Below are 21402 nucleotides of genomic sequence, written 5' to 3'. Positions count from 1 at the left end.
GCCAGGTCTCCCTTGCAAAAGAGGTTTCCAATCCTCAGTGGGACTAACCATGTTAAATAAAGTCTGGTTCACTTCTGTTGGTCACAGCTCTAGTGGATTATGTTAGTGTCTTGCTCAAGGGCAAATCATCAGTAGCTGTGAAGGTGCTAGTGTTACCATTCATGTTTCCAGATCCAGATTCCTGTCCTAGCCAGTAGGCTAACACTGGCACATTTACAGTAATGTTCATTAATGTGTGCTGCCCTTATAAATAAATAAATAAATAGAAAAAAATAGATGTTTGCCAAAAAAATGTGTCCACCAGGGATTACATTTTAGCATTTACGGAACGCTTTTCCAGAGAGATGTACACTAAATAGCAGTGGAAGCTTCGTTCCACCCAAGTTACAGAAAGCCAAACCCAAGGGTAAAGAATACTTTTATAATATGCTAGAACAGGAGATTACTTTGGTGGTTGCAGATGTGACTTTTTAAATGTTTGAAATCCTTTGTTTGCAGGTGACTAATGGAAACAATGGAAAGTATGATGTCAATACAGACTGTAATGTGAAGGATCTAATGGGATGGTTTAAATTGTTTTCCCCATTGGAAACCATTAGAAATATTCCAATGGATTCTGATGTTTCCCCTCTCCACCACAATGTGAACCATGCATGTACTCCACAAACAGCTAGATGTAGCTTGATGTAGGATTCCAGTATCAGCACATATTGGATTAAGATTGTACCTGTATTGCATGTAACCACAATGACTTTCATGACTTTAGCTTTTATCACTGATTTAACATTTTGCAGCTGCTAGCTGATGATATCTTTATTTAGTGAAAGAGGTTGCAGAGAGCCATAATGAAGCAGAGTAAACTGTTTTATTGTGCTATTCTCACAAGACATCAAACGTCACAGAAGCAGCAAACATCCAAATGCAACAACAGAGAAAAATAACAATAACAATAACAGTCTGACAGGCACTAGTTTACACATTCAGTTTAAGGCAAATGTTTAATTTATATAAAAGAAATGTGATGACGAGGTGAGGTACACATAAGAATACAAACAATAAATCATTTCTCACAGAGATCTACAAATACGGTAATTATGGAAATCTTGTATACTTTTACCGTTATTTATTCAACCATGCAGTTGAAAGTACTGCATGTTAACAGCTATTTTATACATTGATATTAAGATTATTTTTAATTATTACCATAATAAAGTTACTATTCATGTATTCCAGTCCTTTGCTGAATCACAGATGGCAGTGGAGATGCTGAGACTTCTTTAATACAGATGGAGTCGACCGCATGACATGACAGAACACAACACGCTGCATTGGCTTTAACTTTTAAAGTATACAGTGGAGTGGTTTTCAACAGTGTGCAAATTTTCACTTAAAAAAAGGCCCACGTGCTAATGTCACTGCTTAGCATGAGTAGGCTTTAGGTTATTCGTTCATGAAGCTGCACCCCACAACATCAGCATCAACAGATGTATTTCATTTTTACTGTGATCCTTACTGTGAATGAATAAATAAAACAACAAGTAAATAAATATACAAAAACATTAAGTTTAATAAGCGGAAAAACCACAAGAAAACATACACATACTTACAGTACTAACCTCCCTGTGTGCTGAACAAGTCAGAAAAATCAATCAGTGCTTCCCACAGTTTCAGATATTATATAGATTATGTCATTTAATATTTTAAAACCAATGAATAATATGAGTCATTAATAATAATAATACATTTTATTTACCATGTGAGTCAGCTGAGTGATAATTCATTTGTGCAGTAAGCTACAGCTTCATAACAAAACCTTGACTGCATACATAGTGAGTACATTATAATGTACACTTGACATGACAGCATATTCTTTTGTTGGATAAAACCTATATCGGGTGAAATCACATTACTTGATAATTGATGGTTCTTTGATAGTTAGGCTGAGCATACAGCTCAGTAAATTATCATTCTCTCACTTGACCAGTGAGGCCTCAGAGGAAATCTTAAGGCAGATCTTTCTAAAGCTGTTGTCACAGTGTCCTGTGGGATATGTGTACAAGATTGGCAGGACCTGTTTTAATCTGTGTGTAAAATGTGATGAGATTTCAGAATCATTTTCTGTTGGAAAGTTGACCTCAGTTTCTCCATTCTGGCTGAAGTAGTGCAGCCAGTAAAACAGTCGTCAAGTTTGGAATGAAAACTTTACAGGCTGAGGCTTTAGAGGTGCATGACCACTTGTACGTACCGTGCAACCCATTTAGAGATGATGACGTGCACAGAAGAAATTCTGTGTTAATGTTCAGATAGCAGAAGACTTATAGGAAGAGGGTGAAGGTTTGACAGGACACCACTAGAAGGGTGTGTCCATCTGGCTGCCCTTTGCAGCAGGTGACACCGCACCATAGCTCCGCTCCTGCCACCTCAGCCACTGCAAGTGGACCTCTTTCTGGACCTGTCAAACACACACATACAAAAAATACCATATTTGGCTGTTTGCAAACTAGTACAATGATGCTGTTCTAAGTATTTGTTTAAAACGTTATGTTTTTGGTTATTGCTAAAAAATGTTACGCAATGCTGAATACTTAAAGCAGATACTTGTAAAAAGTTAGACAAGAATATTGATTCCACTCTCGTGTCATACATAAAATATAAGGGTATGGCCAGCAACTGGTTAGCTTAGCACAAAGACTCTGAGAAACAGCCAACCTGACTCTGTTCAAATGTAACAAATTCCACCTACCAGCACCTCTAAATATCGTGTTATATCTTGTTTAATTCAAACAAAAATTGTTAGAATGACGTTGATGATGATGATGTTTGATGTTTTACTGGATGTTATGTGCCAGACTATTTCTTAGTTACAAGTGGTACTTCCTGGAGGCTGTGTTGGCTGCCTGGCAAATGCTTATAGCTGAGTCTGGTACATAAATCCAAAAGCAAATAACATATAGGCCTATTGTTTTAATTAGTGAGCTCAGAGGTGCTGATAGATTATGTTACCTTTAGACAGAACCAGACTGGCTGTTTCCTACTGTCTCTACACTTTCCGAAGCAGAGCAAATGAAGATATTGTTCCCTGACTTCCTCCTGTCTTACTGTCACCGGCTGACAACGTTCCAGATAATATGAAGACAGCTCACCTACCCCCAGCCTCGACTCCCCTGGATACCTCCTGCCTACCTGCCACCGGCAGACACCATTCCCTCGTTCTCTTCCATACATCAACCCACAACCATGATTCTTTCCCTCAACCCTTCATCCCTTGTCTTTTCATTCACTCACTCATCACCCTTATCTTTTCATCTCTGTACCCTCGACTCTCATCCCCACATCCCTCAACATCTCACTGTTCTCCCTCCATCCGGACCCTTAATCCATTCCACTCCATCATCTCAGCTCTCCCCCATCCATGTCATACAATAAAATATTCCAAATAGTGCCATGGTCTTCGTTAGTGAAACACAGACTGGTGCTGCCCTCAGACTGCGTGGGGTTGGCCTCACATTAGTCTTGGTGGTTACATAAGTGCTCAGGGTCTGACAACTCAAAACCGCTCACCTGTCACTGGGATGTGCTCTTGGTACACAGGTTTATGATGCAACAGAGAGCTTTATTTGTGTGACTTGTTGAACATGCAGTGTTGATAGTAGGGTAACATGGGGTAAGATGCCCCCCCAAGGTAATTGTAACAAAAACATGAAATGTCACAAATTTTTTTCCTCAACATTTCTTGTGGCTGCCCCTAGTCTCACTGAACTAAAAATTTCCTGTTTCATCACAATTTTAATAAATGATTTGATAAAAGCCATTCTGACCTAATTTGATCTAATTTAAAAATAAGCTGTATATTTTTTTTGTGTGTTCAATTTATATATGTATATGTATATATGTGTGTGTGTGTGTGTGTGTGTGTGTGTGTGTGTATGTATGTATATTTACATTAAGGGAGTCTTAAGATAAGTTATGCAATTGTTTAGAGTTAAAGATTTTTATAGTTTTTGGTTAAAGTAGAAAATGCTAGATTAGTATGTTTGGGGTAAAATGCCAGTGGGGTGAGACGCCCCCCCAGTCGCCGTGGCCCTTTAAGGCTGATCGTTTGTAAAATAGATGTTATTTAGACGCTGGATAGACCCTTTAGTCAACTAGCAGCTTCACTATCAGAAAGTCTGAGGTAAAATTCTGAGGTTATAAGCTCACATATGTTCACATTTCTAGCTAACAAGCTTGCTGGCATGCGCATATTTTCCCTCAGACGTTCTGCTAATGAAGTTCCAGCAACCTGACTAATTAAAAGTCTGAGAAAACGCCCGCTCGCCATATGTCGCTACGCCTGTCGCAATGCCCGCGTCTCCCGTCCTACACGCTCGCCTCTCATTGAAAATGAATTACGAGGCGTGTAAATCGCTTCCTGTGTGAAAAGGCCTTTACTAGTTTAACAAAATGCCTCAGTACTTTGGTGGTAGCGTCGCTATTTTCTGAATCAAATAGCTTTTCAGTAACGAAGCTCTTTTATTGACAGAGTAGCGTGGTAGCTTCCACACACGCTACATTTTCCCAAGCATTTCTGAAGGATCAGTGAGTAGGCCTATAACGCCACACACGGACCTGTATGTGTAGCAGGTGTTACGTACCGATCCTTGGGCTGATGTCTGCGACTTTGCTGCAGGGGAATAAAGACGCGCGATTGAGTTCACTTTTTATTGTCATAGTTATTGTCACACCTCTTGTGCGAAGGATCAGGGTCCAGCCTGGACAGCTCTTACTCTAGTGAGGAGGAAACTTTGATATGCAGTGGCAGAAACTTGATGAGATCTCTCTCTCTCTTTCTTGCGAATTCCATGAATGTTTAGGTTATTTAGGTTGCAATGTTGCCAGAGCACAAATTCTTAATAAAAAAATAGAATTAATTAATAATGTGATAATTAAGTTACTTTAAACAAACAATAATGTTTCATTGCCAATGATATGGCACTAAGTAGGAGAGTTTCTGTGTGTCTGATTTAGCCCTCTATCGCGCGCACACACACACACACACACACACACACACACACACACACTGTTTGGAGCAGGTTTTTAGTATTTCTTGTATTGCTACTGTGGAGTTAAGTTAGTTAGATATATAAACTAGGCCTATAGCTTACTGTGTGTGATTGTGTGTGTGTGTATATATACCTAACTATAAAATATTTAAAAATTTAAAGTAGCTTAGATGTAACTAAGCTACTTTTGCCACATTGCTGTAGCTTAGCTTGCTACATTTCACTGGGGGGTAGCTTCTGTGTAGTTTAATGTAGAGTAGCTAGTAGCTTAGCTCACTACATTTTCCAAGTAGCTTGCCCAACACTGTGAACATGTTATAATAAATGCTTGAGAGAGTTGTGGCTTATACTGACCTCTTGATTCAGAAAGCAGTAGAGAATTGCAACAAGAAGCCCCTGTAAGAAAGATGGTTTTAATCATTAGCATTTACAACTAATCCGCATCATTAAAAAGGTTGCTCTTGTGAACGTAGCTTAAATGTCAGACACAAAGAGAGAACTGATAGGCTGAAGAACAAGAATATATAGTAGGTCAGAAAAATGTATTAGGATTTCCTCACACATCTGAGTGGAATAATGAATGGCTTAGATTTATATCTCAACAATAATCCACTTTTGATAGATAGGACTCACGCCCATGTCCACTGATCAGACAAATAATGAGGTTTTATTACTAGATATGGTACTCTAAAGAGATGACATCCTGGGTATGGGTTGGAGTGTGTGTGCGTGCATTGCTGTCAGAATATTGAGAGTTTATACATGTGTACCTGGAAGGATCCCATGCAGAGCTCGATACAGAGGCGCAGGTTAACATTGAAGTAGTCAGGCAGAAAATTGAAGAACATGTAGTGAGTACCAAACAAAGGGATGAGGAGGAGGGTGGACTTAGTCAGGCGTCTGTTGCGCAAAAGGAAAGAAACAAGATGCGGGAGGTAAAGCCACCTCAGGGAGTGATTTATTGCATGTCTCATCAGAATGTAGCTCCAAATAGCATCATGCATGAAGAAACGCTAATGATCAGATGTCAATCAAGGGGATAATTGTGTGTGTGTGTTTGTATGTCTGCGTGTCAGTCTGTACAAAACTGAAAAAGGTAGTAGCAGGTGCATGATTCAAACTGAGGATATTAAAATGTGAGTGCAGGGATAACGATTTTTTATGTATGTGGGATCATATTAATCTAGCTGGTGCAATTAAGTCAAGCATCACTTAACTTACCTTTGGTGTGTCTTTATAAGATCTGCATATGCACGATGTCCATGAACACTTTCAGCCAATTAGTGAGCCAATTTCATTTAGAAATTCTGAAAAGCCTCTTGGGAAGTGGAAAGGTAGACGTGGCCAGACTGACTAGTAGTGACTGAACATCAAACATCAAAGAGTCTGTTTATCAGTGTGAAAAAGTATAAAAGAGAGTGACAAAGTATTTTTTAATGTGTCCATCAGACTGACAGACACAACTTTGAAAATCAAAGACTGTGAGAAAAAGATGAAAGCTAAATTTGATGAAAGCAAATCGCCAACCTAAAAATGCCTACAAATGCTAATTTCTGTTTAAAATTGAATTCTTCTCAAGGTCTTCCTGTATTCAAAATGCAGTGATGACTAAAATCAGAGATGTTGTATCACTGCGTTCAGCCACTCATACTGTGTGTACAACCGTGACTGATAACTGTGATGAACTGCAGCTAAAGGATTACCTGTACTGAGAGGAGTTATTGAACTGGATCAGCCGGGGATTGAGCTTCTGTATCAGGATTCTGATGATGTTCATGAAGAGCATAAAGTTAACCTGTTGACAGCAAGAATGTCAAATTAAGAATTAAAATGTTCTGCTTTACTGGGGATAAAGCCTTGATATGTACTGTCTACTTGTTGAATGTCATGGCAATAATATGAGCAGCCGAGTGTGTAATTAGTCATGACTGCTGTGAGGCCAGTTTTTGGCACTCTATTCTAATGTGCACAAAAGAAATTTAATGGCCAGAAACCACCTCTAAAAAGAAAGTAAACAAATCATCTGCACAATCTGTTATTCGCGCAGTGCATAAATAAAAGTCAATCATTTTGTTTGTTTCAGCACAATGGGAGCATTTACCGCTATGGATACAACAATTGGTCCCTTGATGATCCACCAATAGGGCGAGTCCTCATTGATGTCCCAACATCTACATAGGAAGACATTTTGAAATGTGCACTTTAGTTAGTCTGCAGAAGTTCATTTAAGGTGTGATGTACAATGAGTTCAACTGACCATAGAATTAAAATAAACTCATAACAAGCAATGCACAGTGAAGAGTATAAAGAGAATGTCTCCCACCTTCCCTCCAAAGGGTGTATTTCTTCATAAAAAACATGCTGTATATCAGAAAACCACTTTAGGAAAATGAGAAAAGTACTTCCCTGTGCTGCCACCATTAGTGTATTTCTGATTACAATGTTGGTCATTAAGTCTGTTGCAGTTTGCTTTACATGCATACAGCCTATTAAATAATATGCTTGTGGAGATGGAAGTAAAGTTTAAACAAACTCTGTGTCCTCAAAGTACACCCTGGATCCAATCCACAGGGCAATGAAGAGGACAGGTACACCTGTGGAAAGGCAGAAAACCAAAACTTAGGCTATAACAGTGATACACAATCAATACACACTGAGTTGGTTTAATAAGCGACTTAGACAGTCAGTGTCCGTCAGTGTAGATGTTAATGTGTGAACACGTTGGCTAAATGTTACCTTTTCTAATATTTGCAGTGATCCAATCAGCAAGAACTCAAAGTAAATTTAATCATTTAAAATGCTTTATGCACTACACATTTAAATTATGTGCATCACGTTATTGCCTTATGAGGACAAATGCCTTTATATTCATCGTATTTAGCAAGTTAAGTGCCAGTGACCCATTACATTTAATCATACATGAGTTCTTAAGAAATCAACTTGAACATCTTTTGAAGACACATTCAGCCCACAAACATAATCTAATACATTAGAAGTGACTGCCACAGGGGTGTAAACTTTAATTCAGTTTGTTTGGTAATTACAGCTGATGCCACGGAGCCTGGAGCGTTTCTGGATGTATTAAAATAATAAATTGGGGATGTTGGCCGATGGTAGTTTGTCTGCTTCTTGTTGTCCCTAAAGAGCAGCCATGAGTCTCATATAAAACACAGAACTGCAATAAAAATCTAACTGCACAAGCAGCTGATAAGACTTTTATAATACAGAGGGATGATTGCCAGAGACATAGTTTCCAAAACAGCATGCAAGTTAAATGGACTGAAAACTGCAAATAGCACAGTGAAAGTATTTGTGCACTCCAAGAAGAACAACAGTCTGAGCCATCAAATGAAAAAGAGTTTAAAAAATAAAAACAAACACATCTAGGCCTATTTTCTAAGATCAAAACAGCAGAGACTCATTCTGTACATAATGTACAGGCTGCATAAACAACGGTGCCTTGGCCCCCCACAAACTCATGCGGACTTGAGTGCACTCGCAAACCTGATAACTGTGGCATGTGGTTACTATTACAAAGATTTTTTCGATTGGCATTATTAGAGTGTATAAACACACAGATGGACAGCAAACTAACCGTTAACCATATTATAAATTACATATTTGCAAAATATTTATGCAATGTGATTTTGCACATATTAAAAGATAGAAATGGCTAATTCTAAGGTAATAAACAAAAGGGTTCATTATACAAGGTCTTTATACACCACTAAACCCATAGTTATGTTTATTATATTGCATTTCTGTCAATAGATTCTCTTAAATATTGCACACTGAACCTTTAAAACAGAGAATAAAAGTATCAAGTATCTGTAAAATATAAATGTTTTGTAATCCTTTATCACCTACTAAGTACCATTCTTTATTTTTCAGTATATTTGTGAAAGCAAGTATCACATAGGATACTGTATTTCAAATGTGGAATATCTCATATTGGAACCAAACTCTGCAGCTTAACATAACGAATGTAAGGGAAACTGCATGTCAAGGTTTCTCACCCCATCCCAACAGGCTGAAGACCCAGAGACATCGACGACTGTGACAGAATGAAGAAAGCAGCAGAGAATTGAGGTAGAGCGCCTCCACCAGGAGCCAGAAAAAATTGGCCATTACACAGTAGTGACAGAAGACCACAGAGGACTTACAGGAAAACTGGACAGGAAAAAAAACAGGAAGGAAAACAAGGATATACAGTAAATTATTATGAGAGAGGTGTATGAGAACTGGAAAAATCTGTCCATAGGAGTAAGTATAATACAACCAAGAACCTCTTGAACTCAACGTCATATCTTACTGTGGAAAGGGTGCAGTGGTTGGTATCATCACTTGAAAAGAGTGTAGCATCCTTTATGAACACTGCCACAGCTTTCAGGATAAACGTAATGAAGAGCTGGATGTGAATGAAGTTCCTGGCACAACGCAGCCTCCTGTTGAAAAAATAAAATAAAATCAAGTGTGGTTTGATATGAGTGCAAGTCGGCCAGATAGTCAAAATAAATTCTGCTTTAAAACACACTGTTACTACATTGTTACTACTATTAGCTATAATGCCTTGGTTTCCATGGTTTTTGACTTGCAGATGATACAGTTTGATGCCAGTTTAGCCAAAAAAGTACAAAAAAAGAACAAAAACAAGATAGCAAGACATTAAAACCACCAACATGTACAGCATATGAGGAACAACAACAATAAAATGGAATAAAGATATATATGGAAGTTATGGTGCGGTGGTATCATTTCAAAGTTATTTCATGACAAATACACTACATGTATAAAACCGCACACCATATGCACCAAGGAAAAAAGAAAATATTAATATAGTGGTTGTGTTTCTACTTGCTCTGATTCTCTTATTTCAGTGAACCAAAGAGCTGGGTGGGCAGGTGTGAGGAACCCCTTGACATTGTGTCAATCAGCTGCTAAGTGGACTAGAGGACCTGTTAGGTCTACTCCATGCCAAAGGGGTTTTAAATGCAAGAAAGAAAATATTGTAAGTGAGAGGTATGACCCTCTCATAAGGGACTATGAGAAGGGAAATTATGTTAATTTATTTTGCATCATAACACCATGGCAACTGTTTTCATGGCAAATTTGTTTGTTGTTTTGTTTTGGGTTTCATGGCCAGTGGCTCTAAAATGACTTCATTCAACAGCATCATTCCTCTTCCTTTCATCATTTTGGGAAATACGTTTATTTGCGTTGTTGGCAAGAGTCAGATGAGAAGATGGATACCTCTTTTATATCTGTACACTAAATATGACGCGAGAGCCAGCAAGATTAGCTTGCTAGCTTATGGCCAAGAACTTACATTAAAACCACAACCTACCATTTTACATTTCTGTTTGTGTGTACAGATTAAACAGACGAGATATAGCCTAACTCTTTTATTAGAAGATTTTAAAGATGATGGCTGGTGGACTATTGCAACTTTAGACAGAGCCAGGCTTGCTAGCTCATGCTTCATATTCAGCGTACAAACACAAGTGGTATCAATCTTCTCTAACTCTTGACAACAAAGAAAGTGTATTTCCCAAAATACTGAACCATTCATTTAATACTACACTAGGACATAATTTTTAATGACATGTCATGTCTACAGTGTGAGTACTATAACATTTTAAACACAGCATAGGCCCAAAACTGTTGAGAGTTAACCAATATTACAGGTTTTTTAATATATCCAGGACTAAGTGTGGCTTGGAATAGTTATTTTGTTTACAGTACAACAATTTTGTTGTGATTACTATTGCTTGGCTCTCTGTGGTAAGTTAATTAGCTTTAAGTTTGATCAGCTTTAAGTTTGATCAGTTTCTTAAGAAAAATGGGATAAAACATATGTTCCAACCTGAAGAGTAGCAGGATCAACACAGCAAAAGCCAGCACCACAAGAGAGATGCTATAGCCAATGGTGTATATCAGCTTGACTGTGGCAAAGTATGACTGCTCTGTCTGAAAGCAAGACAAGAAAGAAGACTTTGTAGGACGTTATACTCAAATGTCAAAGCTTTTCAAAATGCTATTGAGCCATAGAATGAATGTAATCTCAAAAGGAGACCAAATCGCATACAATCCTGAGACTCAACTACACTGAAGATATGACTGCAAGAAAGCCTTTTCTTTATTCTGTGATTTAAGAATGACTGGATTGAGCAGACAAACTGATTCAAAAAAGTACATTAAAAAACAATACTTAATTACACTAACATCACAACTTGTAATTAGTGACTTTACACCCTGCTATTGCAAGACTTAAAATATATTTTTAACTCAAGACAAAAGATGCTCTGTATAGTACCAAAAGTAGTTTCCCCATAATTATCCTCAAAAAACACTCTTCAGTATGATAAAGCACTATTCCTTTTTTGTGAAACAAGATAATTTCAGCTATTACCCGATGGGTGACAGCTGATTCACTTACTGCCTTGCAAAAGTATTTTCACATGAGGCACAATTACGTTTGAGTAGATTTTATTTTTTTGAGAGGCAGCAAGCCAGTAATCATATATACTTGAATCTCAAATACCCCAAAAGTAGTTTTATGGGCACACGTTTTACTTCATTACAGTCTGACAGTAACTGCAGTAACATTTTGACAAGATCGATCTTTAATAATTTCGCTTGTTTGGTCTGTTGATTTCTGAAGTTGAAACAGGTGTGTTCTCCTTTCTGTTGGTTATTTTCCCTTTTCCTGTTGGGTGTCTCCTTGTTCCTGTTGCTTCCCTTCCTGTTTCTAATTCTCTTCCTTCACCCTGACCTCTGTGCTCTTAATCGGGAGTTTCCCACTCCCAAGACTGACCTCTTTATCGGCCTTGCCCCATGCAACTCTCACCTCGGGAATGTCATCATCCACACTGCAGGCAATGTGGTACGGTGGTAAAGGTCCGGACCAACCTCCACTTGTGCAATTACGGCTCACAGAACCTAAGGTGAAAAGTCAAGAGTTCAAAGAGGTCAGCCATGAAGAGTGCCATGAATCTTCAGATTAGATTCATGAACTTGTCATAAGAAAGAAATATTCACATGACATGTTTGGTGTTTATAGTCATGCTGGTGGTGTAGCTCTTGGGATCGCAATGTTGGCTGTTCTGTCCACCACTGTAGTGAATGAAATCTCAAAAACAAATAGATGGATTTTCATGAGATTTAGTACAGATATCCATGGTGCCCAGAAGATAAACTCTTCTTTTCTGATCCACTGACATTTCTACTAGCACCATCTGCAGGTGAAATAACTTTGGCGATCAGACTTTACCTCTGGTTTATCGCTCGTGCCACCAAGGTTGACATTTATGATTTTCAATGAAATGTCTCTGCAACTACAGGACATGTTGCTGTGAAAGTTGGTATAGACATTCATGTTTCTTTGAGGATGAATTTTAATAACTTTGGGGATCCCTTCCCTTTTCATCTAGCCTTTATCTAAACCTGTAAAACTAATAATGTTGTGTCTTGTGCTAATCAGCACGTTAGCATGCTATCACACTAAACTAAGATGGAAAACTGTCGTGAAGGCTGAGTGCAACGGTAGACAAACCGGCGTGGACCCAAAATGCAGACACTAGCAAGGCTGGATAAGTTTTGCAGGTTTATTTAAACCTGTCCAAATTAAAGGCAAGGAAGTCCAAACCCAAGGGTAAGCCCAACAAAGGCAGGTAATCCAAACACAAAGGAACAATCCGGAAATCCAGGGAAAACAGAGCACTAGGCAGAATACTCCACATGTGACCACAACGCAACAAAGACTGAACACAACTGAAGGCAATAAATATTGGGGCACACCACACCCACACACACACACACACACACACACACACACACACACACACATACACACAAGCAAGCAGGGCAATTAGTCACAGGTGTGACAAATTAGGAATCAAGGCAGACAGGAAACTAGATAAGAACACCAAACACCAATGATTACAAAATAAAACAGCTAACTGACAATACACAAGGAAATGTGAAACCAAATACAACAGAGAACCAATGATCAACTAACCAAACCTAAACAAGAACACAGAGGCAAACAGTAAAAGAGGAATGGACATTAAAAAAATAACAGACAAATACCACACTAGAACCCAAGAGCATGACAAAAACATGATTAACATTATACCTGCTAAACAGCATCATGTTAGCATTGTCTTAGTGAGAATATTAGCATGCTGACATGCCACATTCATGTCATATCAGAATTTAACAACATGTGAATAATCATAATTACGACTTAGAAAGTTGGACTTATCTGAAAGCTCCAATATATCCGACTTGGAGCTCATTAAAACAGAAGTGCCTGACAACCAAGCAATATGTTGTATTAGTAACCCTCACAACCTCAGCGATCATACAACCTTGGTGAGTTGTCAGATAACAATGAGAGCTAGCAAATCATTAAGATGGGAATCATTACCATCTTTATATATTTATACTACACTGCATTGTTTTCCCCCTTTGTAGTGTTAACTTCTTTCTTTAACCTCTTACTTCTGTATGTTTTTGTCTTGTTTGTTCTTTAACACTTAATGTTTTTGTCTAATCTTCTATGCATTCTTCCCGCCCCTCAAGTGGCTAATCCCCTCTTGCCAGGCTGTCCTTGTAAATAAGAAGTAGTTCTTAAGTGTCCTGCCTGGTTAATTAAAGGTTAATTATTAATAATAATTCCCTTTTCTACCGTAGTGTGGCTATAGACTCTTGGTCTTGTTGAAACACTGTTATATATCCTCACAGCCACATAATGCCAAGGTACTTCTTATTTGCTCATTTTGTAAGACATTTAAATGGGGTTCACTCTCCCAAACCTGCTAATTTGTTAAGAACAAATTTATTTGATTGCCTTCTCCTGTGACAATCTGCCACCATGTGATCCTTTAGTCACCTGTGTTGTTTTTAAAGAGGGAGAAGACTGCAGGACAAGCTCTTTGGACTGTTTCACCGACGACTGCATGAGGCCAGCAGACGACGGCATCCCAGAATGGCCGACAACCTTTTCAGAGAAGGTTCAGGAGGAGAAAGAAGATGAAAAAAAAGGTAAGTATGATGCTATTGGGGTTGATATTCAGAGGATTCCATAAACACACATTCATACACCACCACCCAAAGTTAAATATATACTCATGGAGAAACAGAAGAGTTAAATGGGGTGTATCATGCACAACATTCTTCAGAGCCATAACATCTGCCTCTGTGTAAATTGTATTAAGACAAGAATGATAAAGTACTGTAGATCCCCAACCAAGACCTTTATCTTGAACTAGATTACATACCTAAATCCTTATGTAACTATCCTTAATGGTCTCCACTACAGATGCATCACGGTGATAGATCATGCAGTGCATTTTCATTCTACGGATGGGAGGCCATCAAGAATCTGCCCTGACAACTGATGATTCTCTGTGGAGCATTTATTCCAGCTTAGACGCGTGTACTTAGTGTGGATTTGTGCAGAGTATTTCATATCACAAGTACAGCCACTCTTGAATTTATATGAGCTACTGCTGCAGGGTGATTTGAAAATGGAGAACACACCTTCTGTGCTTCCGTTGTCCTGCTCCACAATGTACTGAAGGCAGTTACGCTCCTCTTTCTCCAACTGAAATATAAACTCACATTCAGGGTGCAAGCTCGACAAAGCCTAGAGGTAGGAAAGAAGGAAAAATGGAAGGAAGGGATGGTCTTTTAGATTTATACAGGCATTCAAGCAAAGGACACAGTGGCCACTGTAGTTACATAAAAAGAGAATTTCATGTTTACCACTAAAAAAGTAACTATTTGGCAAATGTACCTACTTTAGTGGGTGGCATTAGTGCACACGGGGTGGGGTCGGAAAATTCATTAAATGAGTTTGTCCCTTAGGACAGATGATTGTCTTGGCCTCCAACAACTCTGGGCTCCATCTATTTAGTGCCACTCAGACATTACTGTCTGTCTGTCCCTGCTCATCCCTCTGTGTGCTCTGATGTCAAATAAAAACACAATAACTGGATTTGCATTTGACTGAAGTTTATCTCTGACTTAAACAAATAAGGATGTCTTGTTTTTGAGAAAGATTGATGCCAGATGGATTTTGGAAGGTAATGTGGGAAGAGGGTGGCTAGTGAATGGAGGAAGTAAACAGACATAGGAAATGATTCTCAATTATACTTCTGGCTGTAACTCAACACTATGAGTGCATTGTGATAATAAATATGTTACTTAGTCAGTGGAAGTGAATAGTTGCTATATGAAAGAGGTTACAAATAGGTCATAAGGTCATAAAATCAAACTAGTGAGAATGTGCAACATTCCTGTGTTATAACAGCCAATTATGCAGTATAGAATAGAGTGGCTAATATGCCAAATGTTGACACCTGGAAGAAGCATTACTTACTCGTGCTTTAAAGCACAGCATGAATATAAATATGATAGCTTGGGTTTTGACAGAATGGGAAATGTCTGTTCGGGGTGAGGGGTTTCCATGATGACAGGAATGCCAAAGAAAAGGGTCAAAGTGGCAAGACAGGTTCAAAACATCCACTGCTGTTTTGCAGTCTTTTGTTCGACTCTCAGGTCAGCATCACAATGTGCACATTTAAAATTTCATACTTTCATACTGCAACTGAGCCCATAGGTCAACAATATATTGCCACCTGGAAATGTCAAAACTGACGTGAGAGTGCATTCCCATCAACACAAGTTCTCAAGTATAAAAAATATATCTTGATGGTAAAATAAATATATATCACAATTATATTTATACAAGCAGACAAACAGATATAACAGACTAGATCCCTGTACTTAGGTTGGTGGTGGTAAGTGGAGTATCCAGCTTGAATGGGCTCAGCAACAGTGTGTTAAATTCAAGTGTCATTTATCTTTATTTCATGCTTCTGGTGGTCCTGAATGTAAAGGTCAGAGCAGCAGGATAGGTCTTCTTAGCTTTGACAACATACTGCTGTTTGCCTACCTGTACCTGCCTGTGAGCTCACAAAACACTGAAGTCATCCTGCTGCCAGGTCAAAAGCACAGCCTTAATAAAGCAGTCTGCTACTGATAGGCATATTGCACAGACTTTCTGTGTTTTTTAGTTCCATCTCATTTTGTAAGACCTGAGTGCAACCAAACTCTTGAAAATAAGCTTCAGAAGTGAAATTCTTCTGGGACCACAAACAGATCCATCCATTAGGATGTGCTGGTTGTGTGTAATAAACATAATCCATTAAAATCAGTTTCTTTGAGGGGGATAAACAGTAACATCTGTACCTGTACAAACCCACCTGGAGTTCACCTCAGTTCACCTTACATAGATACAGCTTTTTATTATGATATTATGATGTCTTGTGAACTGACTGAGCTGACTGAACTGAGTGTATGATGTTATTGGCAAAATGCTGGAATTCAACCATGCTGACCATCTCAGGGTTGATTTTCAGGGTAGTTGCACCACCTCTAAAAGGTAAAGTCGAAATCGCTTCGTGGACTGACAACCAAATGACAAAGGAGTAAAGAAAGTGCACAAGCAGGTGAACAGATTTTCATTTTTAAATATGAAAGTGGAACTCATGAAGAGGATTCATGAGCGTCCTTACTATAGAAACAGGGATACATATTTAGATTTAAACATTTAAATTTATTTGAGGGAACACACACTGATAATATAAAAAAGTGTCAGCTGTAGATAAGATGTCAAATCTTCTTATTCAGTCAAGTTGAACAGACACCTCTTGCAAGTAAAAGGTCTGCCTTTGAGATTCTCATCATAAGCAAAACCAGAGCATTTGAAGGATTTAAACCCTAAATCCAATCAGATATAATGTTAAAATTCATCAGGGTATATTTGAAAACACATTTTCATTGCATTTCTGTTTCTCCAATGCAATCAGTCACCACGGCCCTTTTCCCCTTATTTTGTGCCTATTTCTTCACCATCTCATACACAGAAACACAAACACACAAATAATGTGCTTCTTAGAAAAAAGCCAGAGTTTCTGCGGAGTAACAAACCACTTTACCACTTTAGTAACAATGGCAAAAACACACAATACGATAGTTTGAATCGAACACAAGCTGACAGAAAAAAATGCCCCCCCCCCCATTTTCTTTAAGTAAATAACAACAAATATGCAAGCTCTCAGCACCATTTCTTCCTCCATCAAAGAGGAATGGACGTGTTGGAAGCAACCTGAGCAAATCTCTGCCTGTCTGCTTTGTTCCTAATGCAATGCTAATAATCTTATGAGAGGTGTTATTGTGCAATTTACGCAGCAATTACTGCTCTTCCTGTTCAAAGGCAGACGAGGGAGGCATGAAAAAATGGTTTACTTTGCGTCTTGCAGAGAAATTGAACTCAACAATCATAGTTTGCACTAAGTGTGCTTCAATGTGGGACATGTATGCAGCGATATATTGTTCTCTGATAAACTGTGTTTGTGTTGTAATGGAATTAACACTGCCAGAGTTAGGGCATTTATATTCAAAGTAGAAACACATATGGGCTCATATGTGCACCACACAAATGCACCAGCCAAATAGCATTCATGTACCTGACATGTACTACCTATTTATATGCAAGAGATTTTATTCTACATGGTTTGCAGCTGAGACGAAGCCAGCAAAGCTTTGAAGTAGCTAAATGCGAGGAACAACGCAAGAGTCAAGATGGGTGGTTACAAGCATTTATGGTGCATGATGTGCTCATGCATTTCAACTGCATGATGGGATAAAGGCAGACACTATGCTGCTTTTAAGAGAAAAAAACAGAGATAGGGAGATGGAGGGTGGGGGATGGGAGGGTTGCATAAGGTATGTCTGATAATATGAGCCATGAAACTAAATGCAAAGCCAGCAGGCCCCTTTACACTGCCAGGTTAGCGTGCAGTCTGCTGTAAAAATGTTCTCTGAGAGGTAAAGCCCATTAACCACTAACTACCCAAAAAGGGGCCATTGGATTGGGCTCACTTTGCAGATGTTGTCTTCTATTTTCGATAACGAATGAGGTGCACTTTTACGTTAGTACGAGGTACTGTGGCACAGTACCATTATAAAACATGTTCAGTCAATCAGAAATAGAGCACCCCCCCCACACACACACCTTTTTATATACAGTCTATGACACACACACACACACACACACACACACAGCCAGTGTCTGAAGTTCAGATATTGAATGAAATGTTTGACATTTTGCAAAATATGCTCATTTGCTTTCTTTCTGAGCGATAGATTAGAAGATTGATACCACTCTCATATTTATGCATGCTAAATATGAAGCTCAAACCAGCAACTGTTTATCTTAACCTAGCATAAAGGCTGGAAACAGGGCAATATCTGTCCAAAGCTAACAAAATCTGCCACAAAATTAAGGTTTTAAGGCCAAACTACAACTTGTCGTTTATCTAGCTGTTTCCTTCTGTTTCGGATCTTTATGCTAGGCTAAGCTAACCGGTTGCGGGATGTAAGTAACATTAGTTTTATATTCATACAGACATGAAAGTGGTATTGATCTTCTCATATAACTCATGGCAAAAAAAGCTAGTAAATATAATACATAAAACATAAAACGTACAAGGTAGCCTATTTTATTTTCATTATCCAACACAAGGTCGGATAATAAAAATAAAGTTTTTATTCCCTTCATAAGAGTAAGATGCATATTTGGACATTCATGCAGCCAAAAAAGATGCCCAGATAATTTTCATCTTTTCTTTTTTTTTCTCTCAGGTGCTGCTTAGAGTGCAAAAATATTATATCATATCTGAACATTCAAAAGAGATCATCACTGTACTGTTGGTCTCTGTGTTATTCTGTAGTGACTGAGTGTTCTTTTGAAATGTGTGTGTGTGTGTGTGTGTGTGTTTGTTTTATGGACCCCGGTAGTTCATTATAATTCTTTGCAGTCCTGAGCAATGGAAGAGAATTGAATCAAGTGGTACCCAGTGATGAGTGTCTGCCCTTTTCCCATTCTCTCTCTGCCACGCTGATAATCATATCACCAGTTTGCTTGCCTCTCATATTTCTATTCTGTTGTGGAAATTAGCGAGGTGGCCATGTAATAACAACCCTATAAAAATGTTGATTAAAAAAAGCTGTTGTGAGTCTCAGTGTGTGTAGGGTTTGTTGTCTATCAGACTTCTTCAGTTGATAGGCCAAGACAAATTGTACAAACACTGTAGACAGTAAATAAAGTGGTAATATCAGCTAACTTCATAAACGTATTCCAATTTATGTGTGTGTGACAGTCTAATGTAAAGCTTCCAATATTTGTGGTTTTAAATTAAATAAATAATTTAATTTGCTAATATCCCATGCCTCTTCATACATGTACATGCACATTTTTAATATTACGTTTCACTGCACAAACACAATACATACTTGCATCTCACTTGTATTCCCAGACTATCTTAAACATATTTGTACCAAAACCTACATGAACAGTATGTTTGTGCTGCAATTAACAAGCAATAAACCGATTACCAAAACAGTTTATCTGTAGGGTATTTTCTTGATTAATTAATTAGCCTAATTGTTCTGTCCATAAAATGTCCAGAAATAGTAAAAAATACATAAATGAAAAAATACCATTAAACTTTCACAGAGAGGAAAGTGCCAAAGCTCTTTTTTTGTCCAAAATCCAAAAATAATTTTGATAACTTTTAATAGAAGACCAAGAAAAGTCAATTGTGGAAAAATGTGAATGATTTTTTGGGTGGGCATTTTGGCTACATATTCTTACTTACACCACATATGTAAGCTATATATACACAGTGGCCTATAGACTACATTGTACAGCACACGCATCCACCACACATCCAATCTCCAGCAAACTTATGTAGATTTACACACACGGAACAATTCTATGGTTTTTGGGGCTGCACTGCTGAATATTTAACATATTTATTTACATTGACTCAGTACATAGCCTAGATCATATGGCTTCAAACTGTTTAGCTTATAGTGTCTTTTATGGTGCAACATGTTAATTAAGGTTAAGCCAATTACTTTGGACCTGTGAAGAACCAAACAGCCAGGCTATATAAGGCACCTGGAAACAGACCAGTTCTGTTTTTTCATAAACAGTCATCGCAATTGTTCGTTTTACTCTTAACTTACTGCATAAGAGCCTCAAGTTTTCTACGTGGCAAAAAAATAATCATTTGTCTTTGACAAAAGTGAAGTTAAAATAAAATCACTCACAGCTGGAGCCAAACACAGAGTGAGAAAAATCCCTCTGATGTGGAGACAGCGCATGTTGACTCAGTATCCTCCGTTCAGTCCAAGGTGCCGCTTTCCTCAACGAGACTACAACACCCTCCTGCAGGACGGGATGCTGAGCCCCTCTTGTCTCCCCAGGTGTTAATACAATACCTGTCAAGTAGGCAAACATGAAAATGCATCGCTTCCTGTGTATATTTTCAGAATAAAAACCCTCGCTCACAAACTATCGGCGAGACAGGGCTCTGATAGTGGTATTATCCACTGCTTTGTAGAGCCTTGCCAAGAACAACCATGTGTTGCACGATTATGAAGACACGTATTTGTCTTTTATTGTCCTAATTTATTCGCGAGGCTTTACAGCTGAGGCCTATTGAGCGGGTGTTTGCGCCCTCACAGCTAGCGTTAGGTGAGATACTCGAAATTCATCCCTTTGCTACCCTGAGCCTGACTGTGTCGCCAGACACACACATGTTGGTCTTGTTGTGTGTTACGGAACCATCAGGCTAGACTTGCACTTTACAGTCAAACGGAGGGGAGTGACAGGTGAAATACTGAGTCTCAGGCTGATGGAAAAGGCAGTTTTTTGTTTGCTTTATGTTTCTATAGCTGATTAGTTACAGACACATTTTCTCTCTGACACGTGTTCATCTTATTAATTTGTGGAGTCTGCGATTTGTCTGCAATTTTGTGGGAAACACAATTTTTATGGATTAAAGAACTCTTTTAATACAATGTCAATACTGTTACCATCTTTTTACATTTAATCTATACAATTATTTATTTGTCATAATATAATGATACAAGTAATCACCTTTCTAAGTAAGCATGTGGTTTTGTGACCATGACCTTTTAGACCAATTGACCAATAAGCATATTAGCTTGAAGTGGTCAAGCCTGTTACTTTTCCAGAGTAACAGGCTTGACATATAGATCAGTGTTTACCCCAGGTCCACTGTCTGTAAAAGTTAGCCTCACTGTATAAAAACATTTTAAAGGTGTGTGTATTATTTACCTATATATATTCCCATGAATCCTTAGGTATTTATTGTAATGCAGTGATGCTGAACTGAACTTATTGTTAGTTAACAGTTGCTTCCATAAATGCAAAACAATATTATGTAACATTGGAGGTAAAACTCCATAGTAGCGTGTG

The 21402-nt window shown here is 38.3% G+C and overlaps 1 protein-coding gene across 1 annotated transcript; it reads right to left on the bottom strand.

Moving 5' to 3' along the window:
- Nucleotides 1-864: 864 nt before the first annotated feature.
- Nucleotides 865-21169, bottom strand: ghrhrl (growth hormone releasing hormone receptor, like). Its single transcript, XM_038716062.1, has 13 exons — nucleotides 20229-21169; nucleotides 14586-14691; nucleotides 13936-14043; nucleotides 11890-11981; nucleotides 10906-11009; nucleotides 9355-9487; nucleotides 9059-9212; nucleotides 7576-7636; nucleotides 7144-7213; nucleotides 6746-6837; nucleotides 5813-5942; nucleotides 5397-5438; nucleotides 865-2452 (listed from the first exon to the last, which is right to left on the bottom strand). The coding sequence occupies exons 1-13, from the start codon at nucleotides 20280-20282 to the stop codon at nucleotides 2351-2353; spliced, it is 1248 nt and encodes a 415-aa protein (XP_038571990.1). The 5' UTR covers nucleotides 20283-21169; the 3' UTR covers nucleotides 865-2350.
- Between the last annotated feature and the right edge of the window lie 233 nt (nucleotides 21170-21402).

Source organism: Micropterus salmoides, unplaced genomic scaffold (genome assembly GCF_014851395.1).
Source record: "Micropterus salmoides isolate LMB-PRFRI ecotype aquatic unplaced genomic scaffold, ASM1485139v1 Ms_hic_scaffold_13, whole genome shotgun sequence".
NCBI classification, from domain to species: Eukaryota; Metazoa; Chordata; class Actinopteri; order Centrarchiformes; family Centrarchidae; genus Micropterus; species Micropterus salmoides.
The sequence above is the reverse complement of the archived record's forward strand: the minus strand, read 5'-3'. Positions and strand labels throughout refer to the sequence as shown.

Bases quoted from the DNA above. Each gene is read 5' to 3' on its own strand.
- ghrhrl (XM_038716062.1), bottom strand. From the start codon at position 20,282: ATGCGCTGTCTCCACATCAGAGGGATTTTTCTCACTCTGTGTTTGGCT. The intron at 14,692-20,228 runs GTGAGTGATTTT...TCCTACCTCTAG, and splicing joins CTCTGTGTTTGGCTCCAGCT to GCTTTGTCGAGCTTGCACCC. The intron at 11,010-11,889 runs GTGAGAGTTGCA...TCTTGCTTTCAG, and splicing joins TGGATGATGACATTCCCGAG to ACAGAGCAGTCATACTTTGC.